Source organism: Gadus chalcogrammus, chromosome 4, assembly GCF_026213295.1.
Source record: "Gadus chalcogrammus isolate NIFS_2021 chromosome 4, NIFS_Gcha_1.0, whole genome shotgun sequence".
Lineage (NCBI taxonomy): Eukaryota > Metazoa > Chordata > Actinopteri > Gadiformes > Gadidae > Gadus > Gadus chalcogrammus.
Window position 1 is genome coordinate 17,450,074 of NC_079415.1, and position 16,582 is coordinate 17,466,655.

At 41.7% G+C, this 16,582-nt stretch overlaps 2 protein-coding genes across 4 annotated transcripts; both read left to right on the forward strand.

Annotated features, from left to right (window-relative positions):
- The first annotated feature begins 4,615 nt into the window (after positions 1-4,615).
- On the forward strand, positions 4,616-9,134 carry ptcd2 (pentatricopeptide repeat domain 2). Its single transcript, XM_056588662.1, has 10 exons — positions 4,616-4,734; positions 5,016-5,108; positions 5,197-5,326; positions 5,489-5,606; positions 5,680-5,758; positions 5,863-5,954; positions 6,210-6,323; positions 6,444-6,518; positions 6,603-6,713; positions 8,422-9,134. Exons 1-10 carry the CDS (start codon positions 4,623-4,625, stop codon positions 8,641-8,643), a joined length of 1,146 nt encoding a protein of 381 aa, XP_056444637.1. The 5' UTR covers positions 4,616-4,622; the 3' UTR covers positions 8,644-9,134.
- A 164-nt stretch (positions 9,135-9,298) lies between these two features.
- cacfd1 (calcium channel flower domain containing 1) lies at positions 9,299-16,351 on the forward strand. 3 transcript variants are annotated; one of them, XM_056588663.1, is made up of 6 exons: positions 9,299-9,569; positions 9,819-9,933; positions 11,886-11,958; positions 12,640-12,765; positions 13,175-13,282; positions 14,233-16,351. In XM_056588663.1, exons 1-6 carry the CDS (start codon positions 9,540-9,542, stop codon positions 14,312-14,314), a joined length of 534 nt encoding a protein of 177 aa, XP_056444638.1. In that variant the 5' UTR covers positions 9,299-9,539; the 3' UTR covers positions 14,315-16,351. The 3 variants fall into 3 exon arrangements, with proteins under 3 accessions (XP_056444638.1, XP_056444639.1, XP_056444640.1); XM_056588665.1 differs by having other exon boundaries at positions 9,304-9,396; XM_056588664.1 differs by having other exon boundaries at positions 9,299-9,933; positions 14,233-16,350.
- Positions 16,352-16,582: the final 231 nt, after the last annotated feature.

Consider the following 16,582-nt stretch of genomic DNA (forward strand, 5'->3'; position numbering starts at 1 on the left):
AAACCACAGATAGCTTTTGGCAGGCAAGTTAACCGAAGAAACTGTCAGCAAATCACAGCTGGAAACAGACCCGCTATCCATAAGTACAGGCTTGCTCTTCCATCGTTGGCCAGGTATGTAGTTATGTAAAACAGACGACCACAACCCCTCAGAAATCACATTTTCTGCAGATAAACCTCTATCAAATAGCATGGCCATAATCAAACAACAGACTACATTGTAGGAACCAAACTCATGTTTTCTCTCTTTCTCTCTGTTCTTAGTCTCTCTCAATCCTTCCTCTTGATCTCTGCATCATTCTCTGTGCAATTGTTAATGTTTGTCTGCAGCTGTATGGTATAATTGTCTTGTGATCTTGCATTGACATTTCCCTGTCCCTTTCCCAACTCATATTTAGCTGTAGCGATTAGTTTTCAACAAACTCCTCCTCTGATGTGTGTGTGTATGTGTGTGTGTGTGTGTGTGTGTGTGTGTGTGTGTGTGTGTGTGTGTGTGTGTGTGTGTGTGTGTGTGTGTGTGTGTGTGTGTGTGTGTGTGTGTGTGTGTGTGTGTGTGTGTGCGCGTTGAAACACCTCTTCTAACCTCATTGGAAATGTGCTGTAAAGGGAACACTTCTTAAAAGAAAAAATGATCAAAAAAGTACCACAATAAAATTTGTTGCGTAAGAAAATGTAAAGTCTGTGTTTCTGCTTTCCTTCCCTTCATTTTTTTTGCCTCGAGTTCCTACCACAAAGAAATAATCGAATATCTTTCCACAAAAACACTGGACCTTTGATAAACTACAACTCTTGAATGTTGTCTTTTTCTGAATATTCCATATGAAAACAGATTCCTAATGTCCGTTAAACTGGCAGAGATGAGAGGGGAAAATACTATTGACAATATGTACCAGATGTAAGCCCTTTCACCATCTCACTCCTCTCACAATTTCACTCTTTCCACCGGATGTATGGCTCCTAATCAGTGAATAACTAATTCAGCCACCCCTGTTGTGCCAACAGCAAACTCCATCTGCCAGACATTTTAAAGTCATGAGACACACTCAATGTAGAAATACCATGTTAATCATGCTTCTCCAGTTCAATTTTTTTCCAGCCTTTTTGCTTTTTCAGAAATTGCTAGATTAGTTTGTTGGTGCATTAACTTTTCTTCATGATATTAATACCCTTTCTTTCTTGTCTCTGTTCCCTTATGACCATTACGATTGTTTAATGGTGCAGTATGTCAAATCGTGGCATCTAGCAGAAGGGACAGAAGGGACTTGCAGAATGTGTATGATTTAATTAGGGTATAACCCGATGAAAATATGAGTCATGTGTTTTCGTAACCTTAAAATAAGCCCTGTATATCTACATAGAAAGAAGGTCCTCTTCCACAGAGCCGGCCATGTTGCATCGCCATGTTGCTGCAGTAACCCAGAACGGACAATAGATAGAACTCTTTTTTTACTTTCTTACTTGTAAGCTATGAACTATAGTTTTACTAACTAAATAACCAAATACAATTTATAAATCAATCATGGCCTCCTCCCTCGGTACTTGGCAACAGTACATACTGGCACCTTATAGTCCACCATAGCTGGGTCCCTCCCTGGGAAGAAGAGGGGTGATGGGGTTCTCAGTTGGTTGCAATCTGCAACCCCCCCACTAGAGCCCCCTAAATCCTACACACTGCACCTTTAAAGATACTTATTTCAAGGCGTAACATTTTTTTTCCTTCTTCCTTCTTCAGGTCTGATAAGCCTGTGATAGCTCACAGCTTTGACGGCTGGATGATACTGATTTGATGTTGGAAATTGGTAAATAGACTGCATTTTATATAGAGCTTTTATCAAAAGCGCTTTACAATATTGCCTGCCATTCACCCATTCATGCACACATGCATGGCGGAGTCAACCAAGAAGTAAGGTTTAGGTGCCTTGCTAAGGGACACCTCGACACTCTGCTAGGAGGAGCTTGCGATCGAACTAGCAAACTTGCTGTTACCAGCCAACCCACTCTACCACCTGAGCTACTACTGCACTTATATTACTTTAATACAGCCATTCAGAAGTCCTTATGATTACCGGCATTGACAAATTGCATTTGTGCAAAATGTATCTTTAAGTAACTTTAATTCACTTAAGTAAATTCTTGTGAATTATAATAAATTATCATCAATAAATAATTATCTCTATCGCTAATGAGTTTCAGCAGTTTTATGCCAACATAGTAAGTTCTAAGGACATTTCATTCATAACCTTCCGGTTACTATCCGGTACTAAAAAGATTTCCCTATACAATATATAGGGAAATCAATTTTTCAATTACAAGGGAAAACATTGTTAAATATACAAAAACAAAATATAATGTACATTCAGAATATGTGCAGTAAAAAAAACATGCAAATATTATGATAGAGGTAAACAAGTATCTAAATATTCAGTAGTTTGAGGGACATCTGGTGTACTGTCTATAGGCTTTAGAAGAGACACCTGTGGAGCACCACAGGCTCTGTCCAGACAGAATCACGGGGAAGGCCACATCAGGATAAATGAAAGCGCCCAATGATGCTGAGCAGAACCTGGCTGTCCGTCAAGATGAGGGCGGTCCCGGTACCAGGGGGAGCATGAGGGGTACGATGGGAAACATACATCCATGGCGGTAAAATAAATAAACAAAGCAACATTCTGTGTGAACTCACTGTCTGAACATTAGTTGGACTGTCAGGTGGGCAGACAGAAAGGCAGACACACAGGCAGGCAGCCATACATGAAGGCACGCAGGCAGACAGACACACACACCGATTTACATACAGACAGGTAGAGGAAGTGAGGTAAAGACAGATTATGCGGCCAACAGATAGACAGACAGTAAGACAAACAGGGAGACAGACGGCATCCATTGAAACTCATTCTTGACATTGACATCATAGTTTCTGGTCAACCAGCAGAACTGATGAAACATAGCATGCAAAATGCTCCCGCTTACTCTCTGGATGGACTTCTTACCCGGCACACCATTGCTCTCCAGGCTGGTTGGAGGATTGCCATTATGGGGGAAGGAATGAGTGGAGCACGCTGCCAACACTGAAGATGCCCTTTAGCTGATTACCAGCGGCTTCCCTCTTCCACAGCATCCTCAGCGGGGGGGTGTGTGGGCAGAGAGGCCGCGCTATGTGCTCTATGCAGGAGGAACTGCTGAGTAAGCACAATGGCAGCATAAGATGCTAAATTGCAGAAAGTGATTCCCCTTAAGCATGGTAAGAACTTGCGCAATCCGTTTACAAAGCTGTGTGCGTGTGTACATGTGTGCGAGTGTGTGTGGCATAAGCAGTCTGTCCACACTGGTTTCCTGTTCTTCATCAAGACTCAAGCCGTGCCTATCATATGTACGATACACTTCACATGTCATGTGGATACGTGATATTGGGTGCATGCAAGCTACCTTTTATATAAACACACCATCACAAACACAAAGATAGGTGTTCGTAGCCATGGGCAGCACACACGCAACATAAAGAGAGATTAAAACAGTGTTATAGCGATGCATTGCTAGATAGAAGGAGGTAGAGAGATATAGAGGGATCATGATATATATATATATATATATATATATATAGAGAGAGAGAGAGAGAGAGAGAGAGAGAGAGAGAGAGAGAGAGAGAGAGAGAGAGAGAGAGAGAGATGAGGTGGGAGGAGGGAGGGAGAGGTTTCGAAAGGATAGAGTGATTGATCAGAGATTGAGAGAGGAGAGCGATTGAGGGGGAGGAAAATGCCAAATGCTATAAATGATCAAAGGCCTGTGTCTGATTGGCTATGAGGCATCTCAGACGGAAGTGCAAGATCATGTTGCTATGGTAAAGGAAGGGAGTCCCCCCCTCGCCTGTCGTTAGGACTACCAGTTCAGGCTATGAAAGGCTGCAAATATTCAAATTAAGTGATATTTTGGGACGTATATTTGCTAAAATTAATCAAATTGAAATGACTTTGTAATCTTCTATGATCCTAAGATTCAGACAACAGGTTATACCTTCTGTTCATCTTAAAAAAAATAAAAGTAGGTCACTTCAAGCTCAGAATACACCAATGTTTTATTATAATAGGTGGTGGGTGAATTTGGGGGGTGGTGGATAAAGATGTAGTGGTACCAGATCTGGTACATTTGGTTTAGCCACCCTAAAACCTGAAGTTTGACAGTAGCATAGATGTTTTCTGACATTGGTAAAACAGTACCACCTACTGGAAAGTAAAAGTAATCTCCTGGAGAAGCGTAACACACTACACTACACAACATTTCCAAAGCAGAAAAATATAAAACACGTCTTGATGCATGTCTTTACCATGAATTAATAAAACGTATCCCCATAATGAGCCAAGGAAAGCAATAATATAAGTAAAGTAGGTTCAATCCGACAGTGCGCTGACATATTGGTTCATACCAATATCTTGAATAGCATATTACTACATAGAATATATAGGCTCGAATCACCTCTCACTATTAGGGTCAAATAATCGATTTACATCATAAACTTTACATATTTGTAATTTTATACTTATAAAAACAGTGGTTGACGCGTCTTAAACAATGGTTTGACCGGGGCTACCCTTTGTTGTCATGTTGTTGGTACAGTCCGTTGGAGCTATGGCGGCGCTGGGCAGACTGGGAAGATGTTGCAGGTCGTTGCTGCACGATTCACCCAAAGGACTCCTCTGTGACCTCAGGAGGTTAGGCAGGATGGATCGCACTATAGGACGTAAGACAATATGTGCATGTCTCCTGTATATGTTGTACATGTGAGCTATCCATGACCACAATGTGAGTGACAGTGGCAGTGACATGTTGTTACCTTGTTTACGCTCATGTTCTGAATAAGTTCTGAATAAGTCAGGTTCAGTTCCATTAATCAACGCTTTGTAAGTGTAAATATAGCACATACACTAACATGCAGTAACCCTTGATATATCGGGGGAAAGCTATTATTGCCACTGATCAATTACTAGATAATCGAAATGACAACACATGTCTTTTCTTCAGCAAAAAGGAATCTATTATCAGAGGATGTTGTAAAACTACAAGATTTTCAGCAGAGGAAGCTTTCTGTGGCTCATCTCATCACGGGGCCAGAAGGTAAACAGTCGTGATTACACTGAAACAACTGTTTAATAAACCTCAACATCCCTATCTTAAGTCTAATATATATATTTTTTTTCTACAGGAAGCTATGTTGAGGTTTTCCATCATAAACTGCAGAGGAATGAGCTGATACTTAAAGATGAACTGAGGCTGCTGCTTCACTTGTGCCAATCTGTGGGTGACATGGTCACAGCCAAAGATGCTATTCATAGGTACAATCTGAACACATATTATAATGTAATAAAACATAAGAAATGCAGATGCACATTTTTATTTAAGACAAATGCATGGACTCAGCGCATGGTGATTAGAAATGAAACGTATGGTTGTGCGTGTACTTTACTTGTCTGACTGGCATGTCTGCAATTCACCAGGTATCACGCAGAAAACAAAAACTTTGCTTTTGGAGAGTTTAAATTTGGTCCCCTCTTCATGAGACTCTGTTACGAGATGGATTTGGAGGAGATGGCTGCTGCTACTATTACAGATAAGGTACTTTAACACACAACCATAGTCACCTTATCTAAACATTTCAATAAATGTCTCTCCCTATTCTGCCCAACAGAACCTGACAGGGTTCTTCAACGACGCTACCTCCTTCAACATCGCCGTCGACATGTTGTTCACCAAAGGCTGTTATGAGGGTAAGTGGCCGTAGCAAACTGCCAGGGCGTTCAAATACAAACTGAGTTCAAAACAGTGTGCTGGTCATGTGCCTTGCTAATGGAGAACGCGTTGTTGGTTGCAGATGCCTTGGAGATACTGAGAGAGATGAAGAGCCAGGGGGTGGCATTCAATAAGGACACATATATGCTTGCTTTCGCTACCTGCTATAAACTGGTAGGAATCCAATGGATCCATATAGAAATTGCAAGTTCTACATCTGCACACTGAATGGCTTAATGTTGTATTCATTCCCTGCACCAGCTTGCCAAGACTAATTATTTGTTTTTGTAAAGCTGGCAATACATTTCCGGTGGTGCTTCTTATTGGTACTATAACAATTATTATAGAGGTTGTTTGTCCAGAGCATTGGTTTTATTCAATAATACCTGGAACAGCTGAGTAGATTAATGTGTGGTTTGCTTTGGACAGAATACTCCAGAATCCTTTAAGACTTGCACTACTCTGATAGAAGAGGGCCAGGCCAAGGACCGCTCCATCTCCCGGCACGCATACTGCTTTGCTGTGGCACTAGCCCTTCGACAGGTGGGTTTCTTATGAAATAATAAACCATTTGGTATCTTATAGTCTTCGGTCTAGTATCTGTTTGCATGGTATTTCAAGGCAATACTGCTAATTCTGTTCTCTTTTACTTTTTTGCTCAAGAATGACCCTCAGAAGGCACAATGTTTATTTTCACAAATCACGAATGCGGAGAGCAGACTGTGTCAAAACTTGAAGGTAAGCCAATCACCATGTACCATACCATTGGTTAATCTGTTCTCTTATTGTTGTAGCCACGAGTGTTTCCCTTCTTGTTTGTAGGTCTTTATGCTTGCGATGTCCGGAGCCGTGACGGGAGCCTACTCTGTGCTTTCTGCGGCCATGGCACCAAAAACGCCTTTTGTGAAGAAGCTGGAGTTCGCCAAGGAAGTGGTGAGTGTAACATTGATTTCTGTATGATAATTTTTAAAGGGGGTGAGTGACATCATGCCACCAGACAAGCCTTTTTAAAATCTGGATAGGAAAGCAACATTTGCCACAGTCCACTGGGTAGGCTGGTGGATTGATCTATCCAGCATACATCTAGGTGGACACGATCAATAGTGATGTCACAATGGCACACAGGGAGTAATCACACTCACACCTGGTGGCATGATATCAACCCTTTTAACATGTAATAAACATGTAAGGAAATATACTAATAATAAGGACATGATGGATGTGTAGATGAACATAAAGTGAAGCAGAATAGACATTTGCAAGTGAACAGAAAACATGTTTCCTGCTTAATTTTGTTAATTTGAAATTATCCGATTATTTCAGACAAAGCGGGACAAAACTTATGTTGTCAGAAGGAACAATTTTTGGTTGTTTAATATCTCTTGCACCCTTCTCAGCTCTCCTCTCTTTTCAATTCTCGACTCGACAACATCACATTGTAAAGGAATGATATTATGCTTTTTTGACTTTTCCCTTTGCTCTAGGCCCCCCCCCCCCCGAAAAAGGCTTGATGTGCATGCTAAGCCTCGTCTTCTTCCTCTTTTGGTGGCGAAAAAAAATGATATTTTCTCCTCCGTTTTCCTTGGCAGCATTTCAGGAATTTCTCCCTAAAGATGGACTCATTGCAAAAACGCATCTAGCTGTATAAATGCTGTCAAACATATTCAAGGCCTATATGTGGCACTGGTTCGCCACCAAAAGAGGAAGAAGACGAGCTTAGCATGCACATCAAGCCTGCACGCTGTTTAAAAACATACAGTCAAGGAGGAAAAAGCAGTTGCTAAACCTTGTTTTGAGCAGAAAATACTTTTTAATGTACAATTAGTAATTTAATTTACCAAGGGGCTGTATTTAAACCCACAATAATAATACAAATCAAATCAAACAAAACAAATTAGACATAAATCTAACGTTGCCCATCTGGTGGGGGGGGGGGGGGGGCGATGACATCATCGTTTGCATATCTGGCATCCACACGAATTCTAACACGAAAACGCAGCGGGCCATTTTTCTCTTTTCCACCCTGGCATCTGGTTTAAAAAAAGTCTGTTTGCAGGCACCGAAAAAGCCAGGTCCGTCTGGACGGTCGGCCAAAACGTATACGATTTCTGCATTTTTACACAAAAATCGTTTCCGTGTGGACGGGGCCTTAGACTGTTATATGACGTCTGTTCTACATCTGCTAAGCTAGAAAAATGTTAGTCTGAGGCGAGCCAGGGGGGTATATTCGCCCCTCAATAAGTGCATGAAACAGCTTGTTTGCCCTCAAACCTTACTTCCGTAATAGTGTGATGTAAGTGGACAGTGTTGAAGAGCAGAAGTCCTGCCTCGCGGCTACCCAATGTTTACAACTTCTCGGGTGTGAATTTGCACACACGTGCGCAAAGCGTTCGACCACAGAAGACTGGGAGTGTTGACCAATAACAGCTGACTGGGCTACTCGAGAGAGGGGCCTTAAAGCGGCATTATACAAATGTTTTCTTCACATGCCAAAATTTGGTTTTGCAGAAATCAACAGTGTCAGAATAATAAGGGGTATTTTTGACCTACATGCATTTAGCCCTACTCTAGAAGTATCCCCAAATGCAATTATTAACCCAAAAAAGCATGATATGGGATCTTCAAACTTTCGTTTTTCCAGATTGAGCTTCTACGCTTGCGGAGTGAAGATGGACCCCACCAGCTGAGGGTGGAGCAGATGGTGTCAGCCCTCCAGAAGAACGGTCAGGTGACACAGCGCAGTCTGGATGACATGCTGTGTCACACACCACCAGGGAGGAGAAAGTCTCTCCCCGTGGTGGAGGACAGGAGAGTGAGCCGGCGGACTCTTAGGCCCTTACAGTCCACTCTGCTGTTGGAGTGATGGCAGTGTTTTTTCTTATATATATTATATATTCTTTATCGATTTGTTTGAACAATTGGCCAATTTTACTTTGGCTGTTTGAACCCTACCCATCTAGTCCCATATACCTCTCCAAAAGAGGTTGACCTACATCTCTCCTTATTTGTTCGATGATTTTGTCATTAATATTGGCAGGGACAATTATTGAAAAACATGTACAGAAATGTTAATAAAAAGATATGAGATCGTTATTAACAAAATGTCTTTGTTTTAATAATTGTATTTGAACCACAGACATTTAAACTGACCCTCAAAACCTTGCTCCCAGGCGTTCTCAACTCCCGCCGGAGCTCCCGGAAAAGGATGCTTCAAATTACTGTTATTGGCCGGAAACAGGGCGGGACTTTCAGTAACATGGATTTATCTGCTTGAGGGACTATCGACAGAGGGATAACCTTTTCCTTTACATATTTCGGATGTTATCCCATGGTTTAAGACACAGCTCTATCTCTATTCTCCTTGTTTTAGCTATTGTTCTTGTCATGTTATCTTGTCCTGTCAATGCGCGCATAGTGGTGGTTGGAAACAGGAAGTTCCGTTTCAGAAAGCTGGATAACGATACAGTTCAGGATAATCTCCCAGCCTAAAAACCACACGTAAACAAACGATGACGTACTTCCAGCAAACCCCTCCCTCGGCGCAAGGCTTACCTTTTGTCAAGGGGCGACGACGGGAGGAGAACAAGGGACAGCGTCAGCTTTTCTGGAAAACAGGGTGACGCATTTGACAGTCAAGTCAGACCTTTTATATTTACAAGAATAGTGAACATTTTCTATCCATTAGCTCCGGATCGCCAAAGGCCCGATGCGGAGTGCCGCTGCTGATCGCCACATGGCAATAGTTACTCTTTAGCCTTTATGGTTGGCAGACTAGTGCTGCGAGGTTTAGTAAGTATCATCCCCGGACCACAGATCTCTCCATACCAGGAGGGAACAAATTGGACCTCTGTATCGTATTTGCTTATTGACAGCCAGTTGAGACAGATACAGACGGATCATCTGTTTTCACATTGATCTATTGATCTTCAGGTCCCGTCGAGCAGGTTAGCTACAGCAGGCTGGTTGAACCGGACTCGCTCTCTGCTGTCAGGTGTATTGTGTGTTTCGGGTCTAAATAATATATTTGGGGGCCAGCAGTCCACCATGAGCGCCGAGGAAGCCGCCGCACCCACCAAGAGCGTCCCCGAGGACGATGGCATGACCTGGTGGTACCGGTGGCTCTGCAAGATCGCAGGGGTCTTAGGAGGGATATGTGAGTACTTGGCCGAGTTGGTTTCTCTTGTCTTGTCTCTTGTAGGCCTACACTATGGAGTTTCAAGGATGGTTTAAGTTACATATTCTCTCCGACATACAGTCACTCCCACAACCTCTAGGTTCAGAGCCTTTGCTGAAGATGCCAGGATCAAAAGAGCTTATTGTTCTATGTACAATTGGAATTGTGTTGTTAAGTTCAGCGTTTATGTCTATAACAAGACGGGTCATTCTCGTCTCCTGCATTGGTTATCAACTGCTCTGTCATCTAAGCAAGGCTTTGTCTCCTCACTCTGTCCCTTCACTACAGCAGTGGAGGTTGTGCACGGCATGGCAGAGTGTAGCTATCAACTACTAGTTTCAAAGTGTAGTGTTGTGCTGTGCCCATTTTTTCAACGTGCCCAAATATACAATATAAACCATTAAGAAAAAAAAGGACTCTAAACCGAAGAAAGAAACGTATATTTAATCCCTAAATCAAAATGTGAAGAGCATCTCCCAGCAGGATTGGAGCCTTATTGACCTGCTCAACCCTCAGGGTGACACTGTAGTGCCAGTGGCCGTATCACATTCACCTGTCAGGCTGCTGCACCTTCACTGGGCTCTGTATTATTCAGAGGCCAGGGGACTATCATGCCAGGACTGTGTCTGTGCTCAAGTCTCATTCAATACATTCGATTTGCTAACAGAGGTCTGAAGGTAACCTCAACGGGCACAGTGCACACGCTGCCTCTCGATTTAAAACTGTGAACGTTAATGGCCTAGCGTAGCCTTATTTGTGTGTTCACACTGGGATAAGTCGGTGTTATTGTTGATTTGGTTGTTCCAATCAGCATGAAGTCAGTATGAATATTGGAGAGCTGATTAGTGGACAACAAAGCATGTGTGGTCCTTCTGCATAAATCTCTGCAAGAATGTTTTACTATGCATTCCTAATGAGTGGTATATGCAGTGTAACAAATGCATTTGACTTGTTTTGTCAAATATACACAACGAGACACCTGTTTTACATTATTGTCACATTTCGAAACAGTATTTTGACAGGGATGAGCCTATTTGGAAACTAGCAACAACAATTGTAACTGCATTGTCTTTATCATCAAAGCCTTTTCAGGGTTAAGGTTAGGGCCATATTAATCTTAATCTGTGATAGCCATGGTACTCACATTTCATGAAGTAGCGTGACCATGTTTTTCATCCAGAAACCAGATTGGAAATTGCGTGCTTTGGATTGCTTATTTGAAGCTGCAGTTCATCTCTTACCTACCCTCTGGAAAGCATTTTGATGGTTCTCAATGCCCATAGGACTGCAGTAATACCCACGGATGGAGATAAAATAGGCTATTTCTTTAAAACAATGCTAGACTATTTCCCATGTCAGATAACAAACTGTAAAGTTTAGTTGTATGTATGCTAGCTAGGTGTTGGATGGACTGTTAAGCTAAGGCGTTGGGTAATAACTGGTGAAGTTGATTTGTTATGATGTATATAAAGGCCTATTGGTTGAATTTGGTGGCAATCCGAGTATGGAGGGGGGTCTCCGTTTAAATTCCATTCAAAAAGCCTTATGGCACGACCATTGTTGTAACAGTATCACTGAGGCATTATTGATCTTTATTTTTTACACCGGATGGAAGTATGTTTTCTTTCCCTACGAGAGTTTTCTACTTTGTCAATGCATAATAATTAAAAAATATTTTTATTTTTTTAATATGCATTGGTAGTCAAGGCGGGGCCCTATTGTTGTTAAGGCAGCCGCCTCAACAACACAGTACTGGGGGAAACACTGAATGTAATTGAAAAAGTCTGATTACTGTACATGATTTCATACATGTGAACCCTGGCTGCCTGGCTGTCCTCTCTGTGTTTGGTCCTAACCAAACCCAGTGGTTGGTTGGAGGTTTAGCTGTATTTGTGTTGTAATGTGTTTTATTTCTGGTCTAAATCCCTAAGCCTGTGCCGTGTCGGGAGTGTGGATGTGTGTCACTGTGAACCCCCTGAACATCGCTGCTGGAGTGTGGATGGTGTAAGTACAGCCTTTAATTTATAATAAAGGAACAAACAGTACACTGGATACTATAATGTTTGGAATTAAGTTCATCCTCATCCTTCTGGAAGGATGAGCTCTGGCAAAATTACCCTTGTTGTGATGTGTGTTGGCCTCGCCCATTCCCCTTTCTCCATCTCCATCTACCTCTTTCTGTTTTTCTCTAAGTTTTCTCTATTTATAGTTTTCTATTTCAACATTTTGTTTAGGAAAATTGTTTATTACAATACCAAGTTATTGCTCTGCTCACAATCCAAGGGAAAATATTGACAGGAGGAAAGTAGTTAGATGTGTTACATGTAGATGTGGTGCTTTCCAATGCATTTAAACGTTGCTATTACTCTGAGAACACAAAATAAAATGCTACTCAAATTCTGACTTCACGTACGCCCCTGTGGCTGATCGGGTAGAGCGCGTACCGTTAAGGCCCAGTACTGACTGGGTTTGATTCCTGTCCGTGGTCCTTTGCTGCATGTCCTCTCCTCTATCCCGTACCTACCTGTCAATCTCACTCTATTAATAAAAAATAAATAAAAAAAAGATCTGACTTCACAGCTTAATATTGTCTATATTAGTGTATTCGGTGTTAGTGTTTGTCTTCTGTGTGTTGAAGTGGTGGACAGAGCAATTGGTGATGTGTGTGCTCTGCCTTCTCCCCAGGCTGAATGCCTTTGTCCTGTTCCTGTGTGAAGTCCCTTTCTGCTGCCAGTTCATAGAGTTTGCTAACGCAGTCGCGGCCAGGGCCGACAAACTCAAGCCCTGGCAGAAGGCCTTCTTCTACTGTGGGTGAGGACGACAGTTTAAAACCACAGAGGGTGAACTGTTTTGCTGTTACATTTTTAACATTGAGTCATTTCTGCAGAGACTTTTATCCAAAGCGACTTACAAGAGAGTCCGACAACAATTGAAGCATGCAATAAGAATTGAAGTAACAAAACAATGCCAACACGTTTCTAACAACAAGTGAATCAGAAAGAAGAAGGTAGTTGAATAGAGAACCCAAAATATTATTAGTGCGTTCTAGATGTATAATTGGTATAAGTGGTAGAAATAGCACATCTCTCAGCAAACTGCGTCAAGTGCTCAAAACAATCGGTTTCTTAGGTGTTTCTGTTAGTGACTAAATATTTATTCATTATCTGGCTCAACTGACCTTAGTGTGCCCTGTTCGGGCTGTCTTTCCCTGTGTCTGCAGAATGGCTCTTTTCCCAGTGGTCTTGAGTTTCTCCATCACGACATTGTTCGGGAATGGCATTGCCTTCGCCACTGGAGTTCTGTATGGCCTGGCCTCCCTCGGCAAAAAGTATGTTCTTCTTACCCTTCATAGTTCAGATGGTTAGACGTTAGGGGTGTGAATCTTTGGCTTCAAACGATTCGATTCGATTAACGATTCAGTAGTTGGCGATTCGATTCAAGGACAATTTTATTTTTTTTGGAACGATTCAATTCGATTCTGTAAACCACGATTCGATTCAGTAACTTTGAACCAAAATTCTATATCCGTGAAATAAACATGCAATAATGTGACACCCCTTGTCAATTTTACCATTATTCTTTGTGAAGCCAAAATGCTTCCACACTTTGGATTTCAAGTTTTCTGGTGCATTAACAATCTCGCTGCCGCTCTCTGCCATGTTTGAAATGCACCAGTAGAGGGTGAGGGAGAAAAAAAACTTTCGTGGGGCTTCCTTGCAAGCTGACCAGCTGATGACAGAGTTACGGATTACCGAGCTGCACTTCACAAAATAAACGTGTAAACTAAGTCTTAAAACATTAATCATAATCGATTCTTACGATTTAAAGCATTTATATCGATTATTGGTGAAGCCAAAGCGATTCATTCTATTTATTTATTTTAGCAGATCGATTTAGTTGAATCGGTAGGACTGACAATCGATTCATCGCATGAATCGTTGCACCCCTATTAGACGTGTAAAGAACATATTACTTTGATTGAAGCCAAGCATAAATTAATGTTTATTTTTCTCTAAATGCTTGAATAACCACTAATATTGACTGCTCATTGTTCATAATGAACTAGTTTTCAATTTACAAACAGCATCCTTCAATAAATAATCCATGTCATTCAGCATTTAATACCTTCAGAACCTTTCACTCCACACGTTGTTTATTATTCACTAAAGCTGCTCTAATCTGGGCTGTACACTGCCTGCTGCTTGTTTTACTGACAACCTTTATCTGCATCATCCTCCCTCCCTCCCCCTTGCTCCCTGCCTCCCCCCGGCCTCCCAGGGGAGACGCGGTCACCTACGCCCGCCTGCAGCACCAGAAACAGGGCGACGAGGAGAAGATGACCGGGACCACAGACGAGTGAACGTCTCTCCTCACCTTTTATCCCCCTCGCCTTTTTTCCGTTTCCCCAGAGGGACAGTGGTCCTACCCGCCATTTTGGTTCCTCGCTCCCTATCTCCCCCCTCCGTCCCTTCATCCTCTAAACTTTATAGGTCGACAGCCAACTTGTCAAACTCATTGTATTTATTCACTGAGACGCTGCATTGTGTTGTTCGGACCCAGTGCGAGCCCTCTCAATAAACGTTATGTGGTGTGTACACGTAGATCACTTTTAAGCTTAATTTCGGACTTCAGTTGAGATTTTGGGGTTTTATTTAATTGTTTTTGCTACTGTGAACTGTGTAATGTATTCCTTGGAACCTATGAGCCTTTCAGGGAAATCTGAACAGAATCAAACATTGTTAACCTGACTAATCCTACCTTTACCAAGGAATGTTATTCAGAGTGGCTCGGCCCTGTTTGTTACTCATCAGAACTAATGCAGGATTAGCTATTCTGATTTAAAAACATGCTAAGAAATACTTTAATTCCACTACAATAAGGGACTTTTGAGCATCAACGTATAATATATATATCAATATATAATACATACTTAGTAATTTTGGGTTGATGATTCTGGATAGCAACCTAGGTCCATGTTGGCATCAGGGAAATGTTTACAATTAGGGATGTATTCTGTGACCCAAAGAGGAAGAATTTCTGCACCCATTATGTTTTATGTTTTGTTTGATTTGTTTCTAAATCGTCCTCTCATGGTCAGTCAAAGAGTTTTGGACCTTTACATACCGTCGGTTATCTTCACCACTCCATTGTGTCAGTCAACTTGGAATGGTGGAGATATCCCTTTCCAGCGGACTTCGTGTTTCTGCTTTCAAGATGCCAGCACTTACACTTTGGCTGCAGGTTGTTGGTTCAAAGCCGCCTACCATTCACTGTAACTTTGTAGTCATTTAGCGGACACTTTCGTCTAAGGGGACTTGCGGTGGTCTGAGATACCAGAGACACCTTGCAGTGATCCCAGCTACAAGCATTAAGGGAGATAGGGTACCTACCCTACAGGGTATCTACAGGTAGAATGGGAAAGCGAACCCTGGACCTTTAATCTGGGAGGGGAACTGCCCAGCCACTACACTCCTGCCTCTACCCTGCGATGTAAGCCTCTTGTAAAACGCTTTTGAAATACTTCTTAACTTTGTAGTGTTCAGGGGTGAGTTTTGATTAAGTGTTAGCCCTTTGTTGTTTATTTAATGCGCCTAGGTATGACCCCCTTCCCCAAAAGTGTCTTGATTCAGGGACTACTTGTTGTGTATGCACAAACACAATGGCGGCTGTGGTTTGGCCTTTTGTCAGTAGTCGGCCTGTCGCGTTGTGTGGAGCCAGTGAGTTCCTCTCCTTCCCTTACAGTGTTTGTGTGACTTGCCTTGCCTTTATTTGTTAAAAGGGATTGCTCATTAAACCCTCTTGTGCACACAGCTCTTACGGTCATGTAGTGAAGCCTACCCACTGAGCTGGGTCTTTTTACACCAATGCCCACAGACCTTTTGTGTGCAATGCAATGGATACCGATGAATGTGTATTAGCTTTATAATGAACACAGCGTAATGAGCCAGCGTATTAAACATAAACTAATGTTTAGGCCTTGTGCATCAACCGGTAAACAGGCATTAAGGATTGTAGCGGCGTTACTGCGTTGATGTGTTTGACATTCGATGGTCCTTTACATCTGATGTCGTAAAGCGCAGTAGGGGATATGTGAATGAAATGTATTTTGATTTGAACTGTGTGGTTGCTGTGGCTTGGGGGATTAAACAAGGCTGATAATACTGGTACTTATAAACGCCCGCATTTGATTTGATTTATCATGTCTTCTTTTTTTTTGTTTCTTTAATTTCCAAAAAATAAAATGTCTATCTTTGAATTGTGTTTTTGGTTGTGTTTCATCTATTGGATAATGTGAAAAATGTACAGACAAATATGGCTTTGATGCTGAATAGGTGTGAAGTGAATTATAAAGATGGGATTCTGTAAAAACTAAAAATGATAAAGATCTTGCAACAAGCTGGAACCCTCGGTTGGCTTTCAAATTGAATTAGTTATGAACAGATGGTCATTCATATGAATAATGTACGACTATAAGTTATAGGAAACATATAATTTAAAAAGGTCAATCTATTTAAACGGAACATCAATATTGAAACGCCATTGTATCATAATGTACTTCTGACTTGAACAATCAATACAGAAAGGGTACACAATCAGAGGTTTGGAGGCTTCACACTTCTCATTACAC